This window comes from Macrobrachium rosenbergii, chromosome 6 (assembly GCF_040412425.1).
Source record: "Macrobrachium rosenbergii isolate ZJJX-2024 chromosome 6, ASM4041242v1, whole genome shotgun sequence".
Classification (NCBI taxonomy): domain Eukaryota; kingdom Metazoa; phylum Arthropoda; class Malacostraca; order Decapoda; family Palaemonidae; genus Macrobrachium; species Macrobrachium rosenbergii.
Genome location: NC_089746.1, coordinates 62,249,012 through 62,266,544, shown reverse-complemented (window position 1 = coordinate 62,266,544; position 17,533 = coordinate 62,249,012). Strand labels below are relative to the sequence as shown.

Genomic DNA, 17,533 nt, shown 5'->3' with positions numbered 1-17,533 from the left:
CATTTGATTCACTACATCTAACAAACATGTTGAGGTTCCGGAATATTATGCTTTTAGTTTAGTTTTGATAACGAACTTGAAAATTATCTTAAATTTTTTTTTGTGTTAATGTGAACTTTGCAAGTCAGTTCTGTATTCGCATAATTGTATAACCTGTCTCCTTTTCCCCAATAACACTCGAATGCAGAGAGGAAGGAGCAGCTTTTACCCAATTTTTTTAAATTGGTCATTTATCAGGGTGATTACAACTTTGTAATTTTGGTTAGTTTGAGTGCCTTTTAGTTGTAACCCCGCTCATTTATTTCTCACATAATTACTCGTTTGATATGTTTAACCTTTAGCTATCAGAATAATGTTTAAGTTTAAATTCTGGAAGTGCTTTTCTATATCACTCCATTTTATTTAATTTTTTGTGATCCAAATTTAGTGAATGGTGAATATAATTTGATCTGATAAACTTTGTATTTATACTTTGAAGTTACACAAGCAACTTATAGAAACGAGGCAACATATAGGCTATCGAGTCTTCTAAGGTCTGAAAATCAGCCCGTGAGTACTAAAAGTAAGATTTTGAGAGAGAGTATGTGTACCTAGTCGTCTCTCACAGCAACTTATTTTGATCTGAGTTCATGTTTACAGGGACTGCTCTGGAAGTGGAAGTGCTTAATTGTGGTACTATTCATTAAGAACACTGGTGTGTTATCCTTGTTAGTAATGAATTGGGTTGAGAGATATCTCCCCGTAATTTAGAAACCGCAAAGGGAGTGTGGTGCTTTTACGTAAGACATTTAGCGTTTTTTGACCAAGTAACATTAAGCATACAGTCCACTTCTGTTCATCATCAGTTTTACACCTTTCTGCATATACTTTATTCTCTCTTATCTAAAATATATCGTTGGGCTTCTTGCTCTAAATTCTCATTTAGATTAATATCACTAACAAAATCACATGTAAGAGGTTACAGATGGGAGAGAAAGTTTAGATTGGAGCAACGAGGTGAAAGTTGGCAGAACTAGGCTACGCAGATGATACTTTGATAATTAGAGTACCACCTCATTTATTCGGAGAGATGGGACTCAAGTCCAAGAACACAAAATCAATGAAGATAGATTATGCACTAAGAAACGTATTGATTTTAGATAGAGAGAGGATTAATGAGGCTGAGTCTTTCAAATATTTAGGAACCATGATATCCAGTACACGTTGCATTAATCTGGAATTTAGTAAAAGACTATAACAGGTAAATAAAGCAATTGGTAGGTAGTACAAGATCTCGAAATCGAACAGAACGCAACATCCATGCAGACCCGTTTTGCAATAAGGACATGAATCATAGTATGACTACAAAAATAGGGTAGCCTACATGTTCTCACTCAATCGACCTGTGGTTGTATATCAGGTTGGTATATGTTCACACAACATTTGTTTGTTTATTATATAAATCTGAAACAACGACATCAATAAACCTGCAGTATTTGTCTTCCTGCTCTTTCTCTAGCACCTCTTACAGTACCAGACCCTTGGGAATGAATATAAAATTATAAACAAAAGACAGTAAATATCATGCAAATAAAAAAAGACTTAAACACGAACAAAAATATAAAGAAAAGTCAGTAAATATCCCGGTCGGCGACCTATGGCTACGGGAACAAGACCGATGCAAATTTTCGTTACAGTGATGACCTGAAGACGGACGTCCAGAACCGGGACAAGTTACGTCACCATTATATTGTACTTTGAGACACCAGTTCGTCGGAGTAAATCATGAAATAGACACCAGTTCGTCGGGGGGAAGAAGGTACATCCGTTTGACGCATTAGGAGGCAAGTAATTTGTGTTTTGTTTCGACACTTTAATTACTATCTTTAACATTGATTCTCGTGGCCTCGATTAACAGATTCTCGTTAAACCTCGATTAACATTGATTCTCGTCAGTCTAGTCTCGATTAACATTGATTCTCGTCAGTCAAGTCTCGATTAACATTGATTCTCGTCAGTTTAGTCTCGATTAACATTGATTCTCGTCAGTTTAGTCTCGATTAACATTGATTCTCGTCAGTTTAGTCTCGATTAACATTGATTCTCGTCAGCCTTTAGCCTCGATTAACATTGATTCTCGTCAGCTTAGCCTCGATTAACATTGATTCTCGTCAGTCTATAGTCTCGATTAACATTGATTCTCGTCAGTGTATAGTCTCGATTAACATTGATTCTCGTCAGTCTGGTCTCGATTAACATTGATTCTCGTCAGTCTGGTCTCGATTAACATTGATTCTCGTCAGTCTAGTCTCGGGCCTATTGTGATATGGGTCTGGTTTCTCTAGAAATAGCAAACAACTGGACATATCAAAACTTAGCCCAACAAGTAAAAATGATTGTGGGACGTCTGAATGAAAGAGTTGGCTGTGCATAGGCCAGGGTTAAGTTAGGCACAATCTAACAAATTCTGTTAAGTTAGGCACAATCCAGCTTGTTTCTTCCAAGTTAGGTGCAATCTAGATTATTTCTGTTAAGTTAGGTAAAATCCAGCTTATTTCTGTTAAGTTAGGTACAATCCAGCTTATTTCTGTTAATTTAGGTACATCTAGCTTATTTTTGTTGAGTTAGGTAAAATCCAGCTTATTTCTGTTAAGTTAGGTACAATCCAGCTTATTTCTGTTGAGTTAGGTGCAATTTAGATTATTTCTGTTAAGTTGGGTGCAGTCTAGATTATTTCTGTTAAATTAGGTACAATTTAGATTATTTTTTTAAGTTAGGTACAATCTAGCTTATTTCTGTCAAGTTAGGTACAGTATAGCTTATTTCCTCTAATTTAGGTACAATCTAACTTATTTCTGTTAGGTTAGGTACAGTCCAGCTTATTTCTGCATAGTCTAAAAAATAGTCAAGCTAAACCCTGAGCTAGATTAACACCTAGGTTTACATCGAGCCTAGCAAACTCTGTATAGACCGAGAATGCTTTAATTAGACTAGTTAGGCTATGTAAGACATAATTTGGTACCCCAGTCTGCTGCGTATTTTATAATTATGCAGTGGTATTTTAGCCAAATGGATGTCAAATGCCGCATGGGGTAGGCTGTTACTTTGGAAATTGATTTTTCCTGTCGTATTTTGGTTGCTTATCAAAAATTTACTGTTATTTTTTGTCAGTCAACTGTAATTAGCCTGTAATTAACCTCAGAAGTTGTATGCTGGCCATCCTGGAATGCGATCGCGCATGCGCAGTGTTACAGGGGACCTTTTGGTAAAAAGCGGAGTTTCCTTCAGCTGGAGCCCCCTGGCTAAGTAACACAGCCTGCTAGGTTAGGTTAGGATACAATACGTTAAGTTAGTATAGTTCTTTCAATAGTAGGTTTCCTTAGTTAATCCCTTCTTAAACATACGGCTCCCTGACGACTTGTGAATGCGCCGAAGCATTCCATAACACCAACATGGCAGTCCGGTATACGTTCCAACACTTCCAAAACCCTGCGTTCCCAGAAGGTCCCCGACCATGGTGGGTAGATATGAGGTTAATGATAATTGACTGACATAAAACAACACCAACTCCTTCATTGTCATCACTAGAAGTATAGGAAAATTCTTCTAGTGTTGCCGATGAAGGAGCTGGTGTTGCTTTTTGTCGGTAACTGCCAATTTACATGCAAATTGGGTGCCGTGTTTGGTACCACCTTCTTGGGGATGAACATAAAAACATGAACTAAAGATAGTAAATATCATAAACATAAAAATCTTAGATAAAAGGCATTAAATATTTTGGTGAGTGAATGGAGGGACTCAGGCAGCAGCAGCAGTAGCAATCTTCAGTTTTACCAAGAAGGTTAGGCTAATAGGCTATGGGTTAAGGATGGGGTGGCCCAGGCTTCCAGGTGTTGATGGCAGCTTTGTTCTTAATTTTGCCAGTTGGAAACTGGATTTTGGTGAAGTATCATCACTGACTTCGGGTAGCCTTCAAGCCTACAGCTTTCAGGATCAGTATTTTATTGTTTTGTTATTAAGATCTGATTCAAGTTTATCATATTTTGCTACAGTAACGATTTCACAGTCAAATGGTTTAACTTGACGGAGCCTTCCCCAATCCCAAACCGCAACAACCCACAACGCACTAGTCATTAGATAATGCCCGAGCTTTCACAAAGCTTTGACATGTGTTATATATAATACTCAAGACTTAATACATAACAGTCCCACTGTCTGATAGGATTTGAGATATGTCTGTATGACGGCATTCAGTGTACAGTACTTTGAACAGTGTCATTAAAGGTTAACTTTTCTTTTTCTGAGTAGCGTAAAAATCTTTAATATTGTGTTCACTACCTCGTTTACTGATTAGCGTAGTATAATGTAAATTTTGCATCCTCTACTGATCCAATATTTTCTGTAATGAATACATATCAGCAGTCTCGAATTATGTTGGCTAGGATTTGAGATATGTTGTATGATGGTACTGTGTATCTTATGGACTTTCCAAGTTCCTATAAGCGTGTCAGATATTAGTTTTTAACCAAATGCAGTTCTGCATATGGTGTCAGTCTGTACGAGGTGTCATCGAGTCTGTGCAAGGCATGATCGGGCTAAGAAGTCGATCATGCCCTGATGGCTATGTGTCTGTGGCTGTCAGGTATTGACAGGGTTGGCAACTAGTACACTACCTCCCTTTCAGCGCCCTTCGAAGCGGGCATGCCTTTGTGCTTCCTCCCGCAGATTCCCAGTCATATGCTGTTCAACTTATTACACCAGAATTACACTACCATTCTTCTGATGTGTTTCTTTTGTAAATATAATTAAGTTAAACCCCAGAGTTTATCTAATCACTCTCCTCTTGAAGTAGGCCTTCAGCCGTATTTTGTTGTTTATAATTTTGCTGACCTCAAGGCCAGGGTCCAGAATTTTGTGGTAATTAAGGTAAGTTGCATATCATCCTAGTATACCCCCATTACTCTAGCAAGACCCCAGCTTTAAAATTATAACAATATTTTTAAGAGTAATGTTGTAAGATGACTTAAAATATTAAAGTGTTTTAGGATGATAGTTTAAGGTATATTTGGTGTAGGATGATAGTTTGAGGTATATTTGGTGTTTGAACTATTAAAATAGGCAGTTATAAGCAATTTTAGAGGGGTCTTTGGCGTTTGAATGATTAAAATAGGCAGTTGTAACCATTTTTAGAGGGTTTTTGGTGTTTGAACTATTAAATTAGGCAGTTGTAAGCATTTTTAGAGGGGTCTTTGGTGTTTGAACTATTAAAATAGGCAGTTGTAGGGTTTTTTTAGAGGAATGTGTCAAGTTTCTGCAGGTACAGTATTAGCTATTCATGGGTGGTTGTGGTCCATATCCCCTGCCAACCCAGAGGGTGACTGTATACTTAGGGAAAATACAAATCGATGTTGAAAATATTTTTTCCAGTTTGCTCATCTTCAATATTGGGTAATATGATTGTTCTCTGTACTCTGTGCATTGTGTCATGTCTTGTTACCTTAACTTTTGAGCTACCCATAGAATGTAATCACTTTTGGTTGTTGCTTTGACCAACCATGTTATGTTTTTTTTTATCTAGTGGTTAATTCAGGTGTTGAATGTCTGTTTAACATGTACTTTTTAAGTCTTAGTGTTGATATTTGGTTTTTACTTGCTACTACAGAAGAACCTTGACCAGTTTTTGTTTCCAAACAGAATCGCAATGGGTCAAAGTAGGATCCTTTCTGAGTTCGGTTTTTCTATTTGTTTTTGTTATCTCAAAAGGTTTTTAATATTGTCAGCTTCTTTGTCTTTTATTTGATTCGAAGAATCCAAAGGGAAAATCAAGGGCATGCTAGAGATTGAAGTTAAGGATTTATACTCATTAGACAAAAAGTATAAAATTCAGTCAGGATGGGTTTCCTCCATCCAAGGGGTCCCTATAAGGGAAAGAGCATTGTTGCTACCTTTAAGAAGGCAGTTGTCCTGAGAAACCCACCTAATTGTACACCTTACCTTCAGTGCCTTATAGGTTATCCATCTGTCAAGATTGGACCAAGCTCTGAAGGCAAGGTTTGACATAAGTTTCCCTTTGCTTGGCCATGTCTGGCACTACAGTTTTTTTGAGTTGAGAAGCATGTTGCCCACCTCCATCCTTCAAAGTTTTAAGAGCAGAATTTTTCAGAATCCAAATAATTTTATAGTCTTTATTGTAAAGTCTGTTTTGATAGAGGGAAGGAGAATTGAAATTGTTGCTAAGAGAAAGGCCTGACTACAGTTTCATAGGTCAGCAGTTGTGGTGGAAGGCCTCCAGGGCTTTTATGTCAGGTATTGAAGCACTGGGATGTTGCCTTTCATATGCTGTAGGACAGACTAAAATAAGAGGATTAATTATAACCACATTAATTTTATTATATTATTTAGAAAAATTGCCAAAAATATAACAATGTTCTGCTATTAGTACATTATAAACAGCCTAGTGTTAATAACTTACTATAATATCATTGTATTGCAGTTATTGAGAGGAAATAATACAGTTTACAAAAGTAGAATTTACTATTTTTAATACTTAAATTTTCATGCTGATAAAATTGTACTTAGAGCTAAAATATTTTGGAATCACTGGACCATAGAAAATTTTAGAATTCAGTCTTCGAATAAGAAGACAGTCTAGTCTTTATTGAAGGAATATTAAAATAGATATTATCAGGACCCGTTTTTTAGCATTATGGGTAATTTTAACGCTTTAGAATGAAAATTTGTCATGTAAATTTGTCATGGAATGTGATTGTAAAATTGGAAATGAAAGCAAATGGGAAATCCTAATTAAATAACACTTGTTATATCTTTATATAAAATATAACAAAAGTAAATGTTTCTGGAGAAACTAATATCAAAGTTCAATATTATCTCAACCAAGTATTGCAACCCACGCTTGATTTTTCTTGGAAACACTTGTACTTTATGCTGTATTACTGAATAGTAACCTTAGCTGCGTTTGTCAGTAAATTGATAAGCTGTACACTATGAGAAAGGCAGTGCTTCATAAAAGAAGTAGGTTTAAGCTACATTGCCCAGGACCATAATGAAAATTATTCCTGTAATGGGCACGCATTGATGTGTATGCATATACAAATGGATTAATTATTTTGAAGTTGACTCAGTAGACAGTACTCTTGTGGAAATGGATGAGGGTTATGTTGATATACAAATGTATACAAAGCATATATCTCCAAAGCACACATCATCACTGCTTATAAATACCATGGATATTTAAGACCATAATACAGATGGTATCAAAGCTAAAAGTTTTTATGCTGTAATAATGATCATAAAACTCGCCAAGGTATGTTACCAGTGCAATGTTAACAAATTAAGATGATCAGGGATTAAGGAAAGGGCTTACCCTCAAGGGGTGCATTCACACATGGTTTTGAAATATACTTATTTTACTTAGACATCCAAAACATTATTGTACTTCTGTGATAGAGGAATGGGGCATTCAGTTTTTAAATTTTGCGACACATCAAAATGGGGATACATGGTTTGAGTACTGTATAAATTACCAACCCACTCACTGTTGTTATTCTAACATGTAGATGATTCTCCAAGAATCATGGCAGTTCTTGCAAATGCAAGATAAGATGAAACAGTTGCCCAACTCTAGGAGATGAGGTTGGGTACTGAGAGTAATATTTTAACCTTCATCCTTCACTTTTAGGAGCCTCTTGATGATGAACATTTCATCTTTCACTTCGGATAGAAGAGATTCTAATTTCTTTATTCTTTCACATATTTTCTCCTCCTCGCTTGGAGTAGACTCCTCTGTGGCATTTCCATTCTCAACTTGACCAAGGTAATATTCCAGAAGTGTTTGGTTTCTGTGACTGTCAGTGTATTCACAAACAGTGCACCACTTTCGGAACCAGGGAAAGCACATGTCATACCTGAGGATCAGCCGGGTGTAGATAACCAGTCTCCTGTATCCAAGATCAAGTTCTTTGCCTCTGGATTTGACGGTTCTTTCCTTGTTAATTAAACTGACGATTAGACAACCAATTGTGGTGATGAATACGAAGAATATGACATTGCTGAGGATGGGGTACGATAGCTCATTTTCTACAAAGGTATCAGCGTACCCTAGATCCAGTAGCATCCACACTATTGTGCTAGCTATTGACTGATGGACTGACACGAAAGCCTTTTTCTCAAGCAGGAGGAGGTGGAAGATGAAAGCAAAGATAGCCACGAAGGCTATAAGAAAGTATACCACCTTGAGAAGGATTTCTAAGAAATCTTTTGCAATTGGTAAGAACTCTGACGTTAGAGCTTGATTGACAGCATTGATTAAATGTAACCAGGCCATCAACACGGCGAAGATTCCACACTGCCAAGACCAGTCCTGGAAAAGATGTTTTGTGTTAAGGAGGAGTTCTTGGTTAAAGTTCAATACTTCTGTTGCTTCCCTTCCATTTTTTTTGTGCGTGAGGTAACAATGCTCTGAATTACAATACATATAATAACAAAACTACTTGAACTGTCAGAATCTACAAGAATATGTGGTAAGGAAAAAAGTAATATTTTTTCTCAGCTACTCAAAAAGCCACATAATATTCACAGCAATATTGTAATATGACAATATGATAGGTACTTATGAAGTTTATGAATTTATTTGAAGACAGTCACATGATAGCTCCATGCAGACATATGAAACTTGTTTTTCTGACAAAAGGGCAGGCTTCTCTTATGCACACAAATAAATGAAGGTGGTTTACAGTGAATTTTATAAATGACCACATTTTCATTCTATGCTATGTATAGAAATATATTTTGCCATTTCCTTTTCCTGATAAAAGGACATTACTTTTCCTGGTAAAAGGACATTACTTTCTGCACTGTAATAATGACATTTTTTTTTATTTTTTTTTTTTACTGAAGACCTGTGGTAGAAGTATGGAAATTCATCCCTCAGTCATCAAAATACAATAATTATGAACTATAGTTTGAATGTTCATATGTGAAGGATGATGGGACAGGTACCTAAATACCCCTTTCTTGCCTAAACTTAATGGGATATTGAAAGGTTTGGAAAAGGAAACAAAAATGTAACTCAGATATATTCAGTAGATTATAGTCTCTTAGGGGTTTTGAACAGCTGGGTCAGAGTTCATTTGTAGTTGGGTCATGGTTTCTTTCACAGGATGACTGAATGTTATTGTTGATTAAAGCTGCTTTAGTTTCACAAGCAAGTTGATTAAATTAAAACACAAAAATACTTGAGGTTCGACTAATTTGTTTCTTTTCAGTTGTTGTCAGTTTGAAAATATTCCTGAGGCATTGCCCCTTAGGGGGCAAATGACCTCTTGTCTCTGGTGCTGTGGCTTATAATGTGGTTCGGATTCCACAATAAGCTGTAGGTCCCGTTGCTAAGTGACCAGTTGGTTCTTAGCCACGTTAAATAAGTCTAATCCTTCGGGCCAGCCCTAGGAAAGCTGTTAATAAGCTCAGTGGTCTGGTAAAACCAAGGTATACTTTGATTTTTTGGTCCTAAACACCACCCAGCCATCCATATTAGGCTGGAAGTCAGTTGCCTTTGGTTAAAAAAATGTTGAGACCAAAGATAGAATATGCAGTATAATGTTGTACATACCATCAAGCAGATTTATGATGTTGACAGAAATTGATATCAAAGTAATGTAACTTCAACAAACAACTTACTTCTTGTAGAAGGCCAAGACTTCCCTGGTAACACATCCCTAGAGGGCAAAAAATCAGCATTGCTGTGAAGACCATTTGGCTGGATTGTGTGATCACATGAGACCTCATCTCTCGACTGATGTAAATTGACCTAAGCTATGGGAAGGAGATAAAAAATACATCAGTATCATGAACATGATGATGATAAAATCTTATGCAGTTATTTAGGGCTAAAAGGCATCTATACCTCTGCATTTTAAAAAAAACCTTCATAAAATAAATTTACATGACTGAAAAATAGAATACTGTAAGAAAAATAGAATACTGTACCAGCAAAAAAAAAAAAATTAAAGTTTAGGATTAATTTTGTTTACCCAAAGACTTTGGAAGCTAATTAAATGTGCGTCTGTTGGTTACTCAAATGGATAAACAAATGATGTGAATAAATTACAAGCAGACCCATGTCATGGTAACATCTGTTATCTGATTATTTGTCCTACTGCGATTGCCTATCTTATGTCCCACTTGCGCAGGTGTATGTCAGCCATCTTCCTACGTCAAAATCTGTATTTTGATAGCGTAGCCGCTGTACATCCTCAAAAGAGCTTACAAAAGAAATTGACAGGTGACGAAATGGCTAACCCAATTTACCCTCTCGGTAACTCTAAATTATTTATTATGTTATAAACAGTAATTGAATATGTAATGGGTTTCAGTAACAAAATTGTCTAATATTATTACTTTGATGCTAATTATGACTTTGTCAAACAGCACGGCAATTACAGCTTAGCCTAACGATCTGCTCCTAACTTCTCACCTTGCAAGAGGCCTACTGGCTCCCAGTTTAAACAAATATAAGCGTGCCCGTTAAAATTTTGAGGAATTAAAAATTTTTACTGGATCTTAAAACTAAGCACGTAGCTTTAGTTGAGTTACGATGATCGAAAAATGCTTGGTTGAACACAATTTCCGGAGCTAAACTTGGGGGTTAGTGGACTCTTGGACAGAAGCGGCTGCCCTATCAAAAATAAGTTAATGGCTCGATTCATCATTAATAAACCCTTTATACATAGCATGGATTTACACATGAACCCTATACAGACACACTGTATAGATCTTACTCTATTTATAGATGGTTATTGCTGAAAGAAAACTAAAAGCAGCAAATACACTGCCCTGTTATTGTATTTTCTGAAGTATTGGCATTGTTATTTCAGTCATCACAATATTAGGTTTATATCAGGCCTGATTTTACATGCACATTGGCTGTGTGTTGACAAGATGCAGCAACTTGATCTGTGTTAAATCAGAAAGACACTTCATCAGTACCAGTGGCTTCTTAATATGATAAGAAATATGTGGGGAAGGTTTTGTGTCAAGCACACGTTTGACTGAACCCAAATTTACATTGCAAATGTAACTTGGTCATATATCAGTGGAATTGACAAGGATAGTTGAGAGAGCCAGTATATATTTCAGGAGAATGGTAAGAGTAAAACTGAAAGAATTTGCATCTTATAACCTTTCTTGCAAGATTACAACACTAAGATACTGCACTTAGCAAAGGATTAGATAATTCGATCAGAAGATCAAGGATGCAGACAAAGAGTGAAAGTATGATTTGCAGATACAGTATTTTTATTCTTGCTTATTAAAGTCGTTGGGTTAGAACAGTAAAAAATAAAATTTTGAGAATCTTACTTTGCTGAACAGTTATCAAGATTGTTTTAGCAACTTTAATTTCATAATTTTATAATGATAAGAACCTTCGTTTGCATGTGTGCTGTGTTGTTGGTGTCACCCATGGAGAGTGTGTGTGGTTTTGTTTTTATTACATTTCTCAGTTATTAATTAAGGCTTTCAGGATAATACTATATATTCCACTGAGTGCCCACTGGTCTGACTTATAAATCATGTAACATCAATACTATTCTTAACATACCAGAGTGCATTAGTCTCTTCCACAAAAGGTCACGTACCTGCAGCCCATAGAAGAGTTCCATGATGATTTTGAAGACCCAGGAGAAAGTAACCCAATAGTAGAAACCTAAATATGGTTGTACCCTCTCGTTGAACGTATTTACTACCGAGGTTGCATTTGAAACCACGTTGGTAGACTCTTCAGTGAGATCATTGTTTTGATGAAGTGAACTGGCGACTGAGCAAAACTCTTCCTTGGAGATATTGAAAGTGCTAGTGTGTGATAACTGAGTCCAGTTCCTGCAAAAGGGGTATTGCCATGAACAGTCTCCTCTTTCCAGGGGATCTATGTGTGTATTATATACTTTTTCAACATTGCTTTTCAACAACCGGGTAGCTTCTGTAAAATCAAAAACGTGATTGCGACCACAGTATTTTTTATCGCTATTGAATTGTGCCTGATCCTCCCGTGCATAAACATTGTCAACATTAGCCACTTCATGCACTTACACAGGCGGCTTATCAGCAGTGCATTGAATCCACATGCATGCACTGCTTCATTCACCTCCATCTTGCATGCACTCGCATGCTTTCCATTACCCCTTCCACACTATCGATCCTTCGCTTTCAAGGTCTTTCTCTCTGCCGTCTTTCTAACACTTGCAATTCAGGCATACTGCAATTCAGGCATACTTTTCATCAACCTATTGACATATTTCTTTCCATATGAAGAAATCCCTCTCAGAAAACCTTGATCCCATTATGCTGCACGCATCTTAGAACCTTTAACCATTTTTTTTTACTCACTCAAAATCCGCATTTATATTCCATAAGGAGAGTGGGCGCAAATCCTTTTATACATACAGGTGCTTATCCCAGTTTCTTTTTGCAAAACCTGTAATCTTCCATACTCACACATTTTGTGACCTCTTTCTTCTTACCAGTAAGTGGTAGATTTACTCCCCAATGTTTATAAAAATCACTCCCATTCTTCTTCCACCCTATCAGTATTTATTGCTCTATCGTCTGAGTTTTTTTTTATAAACATCCAAACTAACGAATCTATCAGTGAGGCAAAAAGTGATTTTGTTTATCAATTAAATCTAGAGGGTTATATAAACTTTGGAAATATATTACCAAACTCTTGTCCCCGTTACTTGGAACTGCCTCCGATTCTCACATATATAATTCTCTAGATTTAGTAGATAAATGAAACAAAACCAGTTTTTGCCCCACTGACAGATTCGTTAGTTTTGATGTTTGTTCTCTTTTTACTAAGGTCCCTATAGATTCTATTTTCGAGTATCTTAGTAATTAACTAGTCCATCATGAATTACCTCTACCTGTAAGTCATATTATTTCACTCACTAGGTTGTGGATTTGTGGTTGTAAGTTTATATTCAGGGGTGAATTTTACCAACAAATATTTGGTATGGCAATGGGCAATCCTTTATCCCCACTCCTCTCAAACTTGTACATGGAATTCTTTGAAAAACGATATTTACTTAATATCATTTATACTCCTTTAAAGTGGTATAGATATGTTGACGATATTTTAGCTGTTTTGCCTGCTGGTATTGATGTAAATGACTTACTCTCTAATCTGAATAACCAGGTACCATCCATTAAGTTTACTTTAGAATTAGAAAAAGACAATCGCCTCCCTTAGATGTTTTAATACGCAGAGAACCATTTCAATGCAAATTCAGTATTTATAGGAAACCAACCAACAACTTAACTTATGTCCATTTTTTATTGAGGCCATCACCTTAATATCAAAATATCAATGTTTTCCTCTATGTTTTTACGAGCTTTGCGCATTGTCAGTCCCTAGTATTTGGATCCAGAAATCGAACACAAGAAAATTGGGACAGATTTATGTTATCCTTCACAAATACTATAGTAGATATTTGTTATAATAAAGCCCGCAAAAGGGGGTGACGTAAAACGAAATTTTCATTTGTTTTGTGTGTGTGTTTGTATGTCCGTCACGGGGTAGGGGTTTGATTTCGAGTTATATCTGGGGTTGACAGAGGCCGTGTGCAAAATTTTGTCTGGGTCTGTCAAGCGGTTCGGATTTCTTTAGTGGACAAACGAAATATACAAACATTCACTATATGTATATGTATATATATATATATATATATATATATATATATATATATATATATATATATATATATATATATATATATATATACATACATACATACAACCTCATGAAAGGAAAAACCGAAGTAAAATAATTTATCCTTTTGATGATGATGATGATGATGGTAATATATGGAGAATGAAAAAAATGACAAATCAGGTCAACGTACCATGCAGTAGACATGAGACAAATGAGAGCCAGAAGATAAAGGAAATCGATGAAAAGCAACACTGAATGGATGTATTTGATGTAAGAGTTCCACTTGTGCCTGAGCCAAGCAATGGTGACTGGGTGCTTCAGCAAATCGCATTCGTTGTTCGAAATCATTAGTATGACTGGGTGTGACTCCACCCATTCGTGGATTTTCGGACGGTGGTTCAAGGCTTCTTTCTTGAGCTTGTAGCTAGTTTCGTCAAAGGGATTTTCCCCACCTGAAATAGATTCAAGAATAAGAGATTTTTGTCCTCAGTGTAGTTCATGAGAACACTTCCCCTTAGAGGATGACCGATACAAGATACATATGAAAATACAGTATTTGCTGGTCATTGCCCATATGGTATGTCAGTAGCTAAGTACAGAAAATAAAAACACTACATAAAAACCTAATTAAGACCACTCCCAAAAATACTCACAGGGTTTGGAATTGAAAAAGATAAAGATATTTTTACAGCAGTGATGTTTCATAAAGCAGCGAGTAACCCCTATATAGAACCTTAAGTAAGCAATGATCTCAAGCACTATTAAATAACAGTGACTTACCTTTCATATAATAAGTGTTCTCATAAAGAGAGAAGTTGTAATGAATTTCATCTTTGGATTGTGATCTGTAACATCTCCCTAGTACCTTTAGAGCTAGAGAGGGGTACACCTCCACAAGCTTTTTAAAATTCTCTGGCTCAAGGTCTTGCTTCCCTAAGAGAGCATCCTCCCACAGGTTACTCTGAAGTATCGCTTCAACAATATCCCTGTTGGAAAAGTAGCAGATGAGTAAATAAAAAATATCATCCGTAAGTAAATGCTGATAGGTTTTCGTCTCTGTGACATAGAAGATTGTATTCGAGTCGGTTTATTTTCTTTCATCATACAAACTCTGTAAATCAGCAGCAAAAGCTAGATTAATCTAGAATACAAATGTTAAACCAACCTTTGTTCTCTGGAAAGTGCTTTCTCCATGTACTTTCTCATTCGACACTTAAGGAGCATCACATTACCTAAATATTTAGCATTTTTGAGGAATTTCGATGGGCATTCTGAACACATCTCCTCCAGGAGATAAATGATAGTCTCCTTGTTTCGCTCCAAGTCTTTGAATGCCATGTCTAGAGGAAAATATCCATTTTTGTCCGTCTTGTGGAGGCCCGTTCGAGCTCTGTCCACAAGAAGTTCACAGAAAGTGGTTTTCCCCATTTCAGCTGCTATATGAAGGGGTGAGTAGCCTTTTGCATCTTGTTTTCCGGATGCTATGTTACATCGAAGAAGCCGTCGTATGACTTGTTCATCAGCTTTTTTGACAGCTAAATGCAATGCTGTTTGTCCCATGGCATCTTCGCATGATGGACTGACTTGTGCATCTCTTATCTTGTCACAGATGAAGTCCACAGTTTCTAAATTGCCACTTTTTGCTGCCAAGTGAAGAGCTGTCTGATTTAGTTTGTTTTTCTGTTGTAATATAGAGTCGTTTATTGTGAAGAGCTTCTCGCATACTTGATAATACCCGATTTCAGCAGCTTTGTGTATTGGAAAGGTGCCATCAGAATCAACTGTGGGAGAAGCTCCAGCATCTAGAAGTGCGTTAATGCAAAGAAACGTCCGGCAGTTCATTGCATAAATTAGTGGAGTACCTTTTGAACCATTTGTATCTATATGGTTCTTTACAAATTCTTTTTCTAGTAGATACTTCAGGCATTCAGCAGATCTCTGAATTACCGAAAAATGGATAACATTTCTTCCTTTGTTATCAACGTGAAATATATCAGGTTTTGCAGATTCACAGAGTAGTTCTAGACACTTTTTCGTCTTTTGACGAGCTCCTTCATGAATGGGAGTAATCCCTTCCTTATTTTGGCATTTTGGGTTAGCGCCCTTCTCGAGAAGAACCTTCACAATTGGACTGTAACCACTTTTAACTGCCAGATGCAGAGCTGTGTTGCCTGCATTGTCAGTCTCGTCAACAACTGATCCAATTAGAAGTTTGCAAATCTCTTGTGATCCAGATTCTGCAGCCTCCATAAGAGGGGTCCTTCCCACCGAAGATTTCACACCAAGCTGTTTCGATTCAGGAGGGTTTCCAGCAAGCAAGTTTTCAACAGAGTTTAGGTAGCCTTGACGTGCTGCATGATGCAGTGGGATCAAGCCATCTGAATCTTTTGCATACCTATTGGCACCGAGGTTCAGCAGCTCCTTCACCAAGAGTCCATGCCCTTTCTGGGAAGCCAAGTGTAGAGGTGTCATAGCGTATTTACCTTTTAGGTTAATATTAGCATTCCTGGCCAGAAGTTGCAGACATTTGTCAGTATTGCCCTCACTGGCATAGAAATGAATCTCAGAATTGGAGTAATTGGTGTTCCCTGGGTATTGTGCATTTGTTGCAGAAGCAGTTTCCTCACTCTTGCTGTCATCATGATCTAATTTGTTCAGTCCGTTTGGCGTTCCTGGGTTTATTTCGTGTGTATGTGTCATAGGTTTTTTTGCAGAAGGTTCAACAGTTAGGGTTTTCATTGCGACCTCCTCAGCGCCTGTGTTTTCTGTTTCTGTTTTTCTGAAAAACAAAATAGATGTATTTAAGACTTGTCTTTGCAAAATATGTGCCATATAATACATGTCTGTACATACATACACAAATAATAACAGGGTGGCTGGCATTACCCAGTCTGAACAATGACTGTAAATGGCCAGAGTATTTTGAATGAAAACATACTGAGTCGAATAAAATACTATTGGAATCTTTTAGGTTATTTTTATAGTACTTGGGTATCTAATGCCTCGAGATATAGAGATGCACTCAAAATGAAAAACATATATTCAACAGTGTATTATTATTATTAAAATAGTTTAACCAGGCCACTGAGCTGACTGTCAGCTCTCACAGAGCTGGCCTGTTCAACAGTGTAAATGTGCAAATAAAATTGAGCTAATTCATGCTTATTAAAAAGGAACTGTGGGTCCAAGTTAAAGTGAAAAAATTTTCTTTTGAAATTATTTTTGAACATATCCCATTCCCATTTTGTGATCATTGAAGATAATTTATAAGTAGGTAGAAAGTGGAGTGTTTGCAGGCGGCACATTCCCAATTTCAAAGAAATAAACATTCCCAAAATGTTTACAGTGAAGTTTATATGAAAAAGACAGATTGTGAAGTTGTATTTATGAGGGGTATGTATCCATACAAAATCATGAAGGTATATATGGTCACGGTCCTCCGATTTCGTAGACAGTATAAGGGCTGACAGGTAACTGGAACTGAAAATTTTGCCTGGCTGGCAACAACATTGCAATCCGTATTGACCAACGGAAGAGTCCTCAATTTTGAAACTAGCAACATGCATCCATTAAGTACTCTTTCTCTCTATCTCTCTCTGTTTCTAATATATATATATATATATATATATATATATATATATATATATATATATATATATATATATATATATATATATATATATATATATATATATATATATATATATATATGTAGAATCTACTGGTCACTTTTACCAGACACACATGTAATTCTAGTAGTTACAATGCCTCTTAACTTCTCAGTTCTTCGCTCTTTTTCGGATATGCTTGTAACTACGAAGTCAGAAA

General features: G+C 36.5%; 1 protein-coding gene and 1 long non-coding RNA gene across 2 annotated transcripts in view; one reads left to right on the top strand and one right to left on the bottom strand.

Annotated features, from left to right (window-relative positions):
- The first annotated feature begins 1,666 nt into the window (after positions 1–1,666).
- LOC136839642 (uncharacterized) overlaps positions 1,667–17,533 on the top strand; it is a 325,176-nt gene continuing 309,309 nt past the window's right edge. Inside the window, exon 1 of the long non-coding RNA XR_010853427.1 lies at positions 1,667–1,823. This is a non-coding gene — a long non-coding RNA (uncharacterized lncRNA). The remainder of the gene's footprint in view (positions 1,824–17,533) is intronic.
- The window catches only part of LOC136839640 (transient receptor potential cation channel subfamily A member 1 homolog), a 29,395-nt gene continuing 18,210 nt past the window's right edge, over positions 6,349–17,533 (bottom strand). The window contains exons 4-9 of the mRNA XM_067105951.1: positions 14,871–16,484; positions 14,486–14,691; positions 13,896–14,157; positions 11,634–11,874; positions 9,676–9,810; positions 6,349–8,359 (exon numbers count right to left, since the gene is read on the bottom strand). Coding sequence (XP_066962052.1) covers positions 7,655–8,359; positions 9,676–9,810; positions 11,634–11,874; positions 13,896–14,157; positions 14,486–14,691; positions 14,871–16,484 — 3,163 coding nt within the window. The 3' untranslated portion in view covers positions 6,349–7,654. The remainder of the gene's footprint in view (positions 8,360–9,675; positions 9,811–11,633; positions 11,875–13,895; positions 14,158–14,485; positions 14,692–14,870; positions 16,485–17,533) is intronic.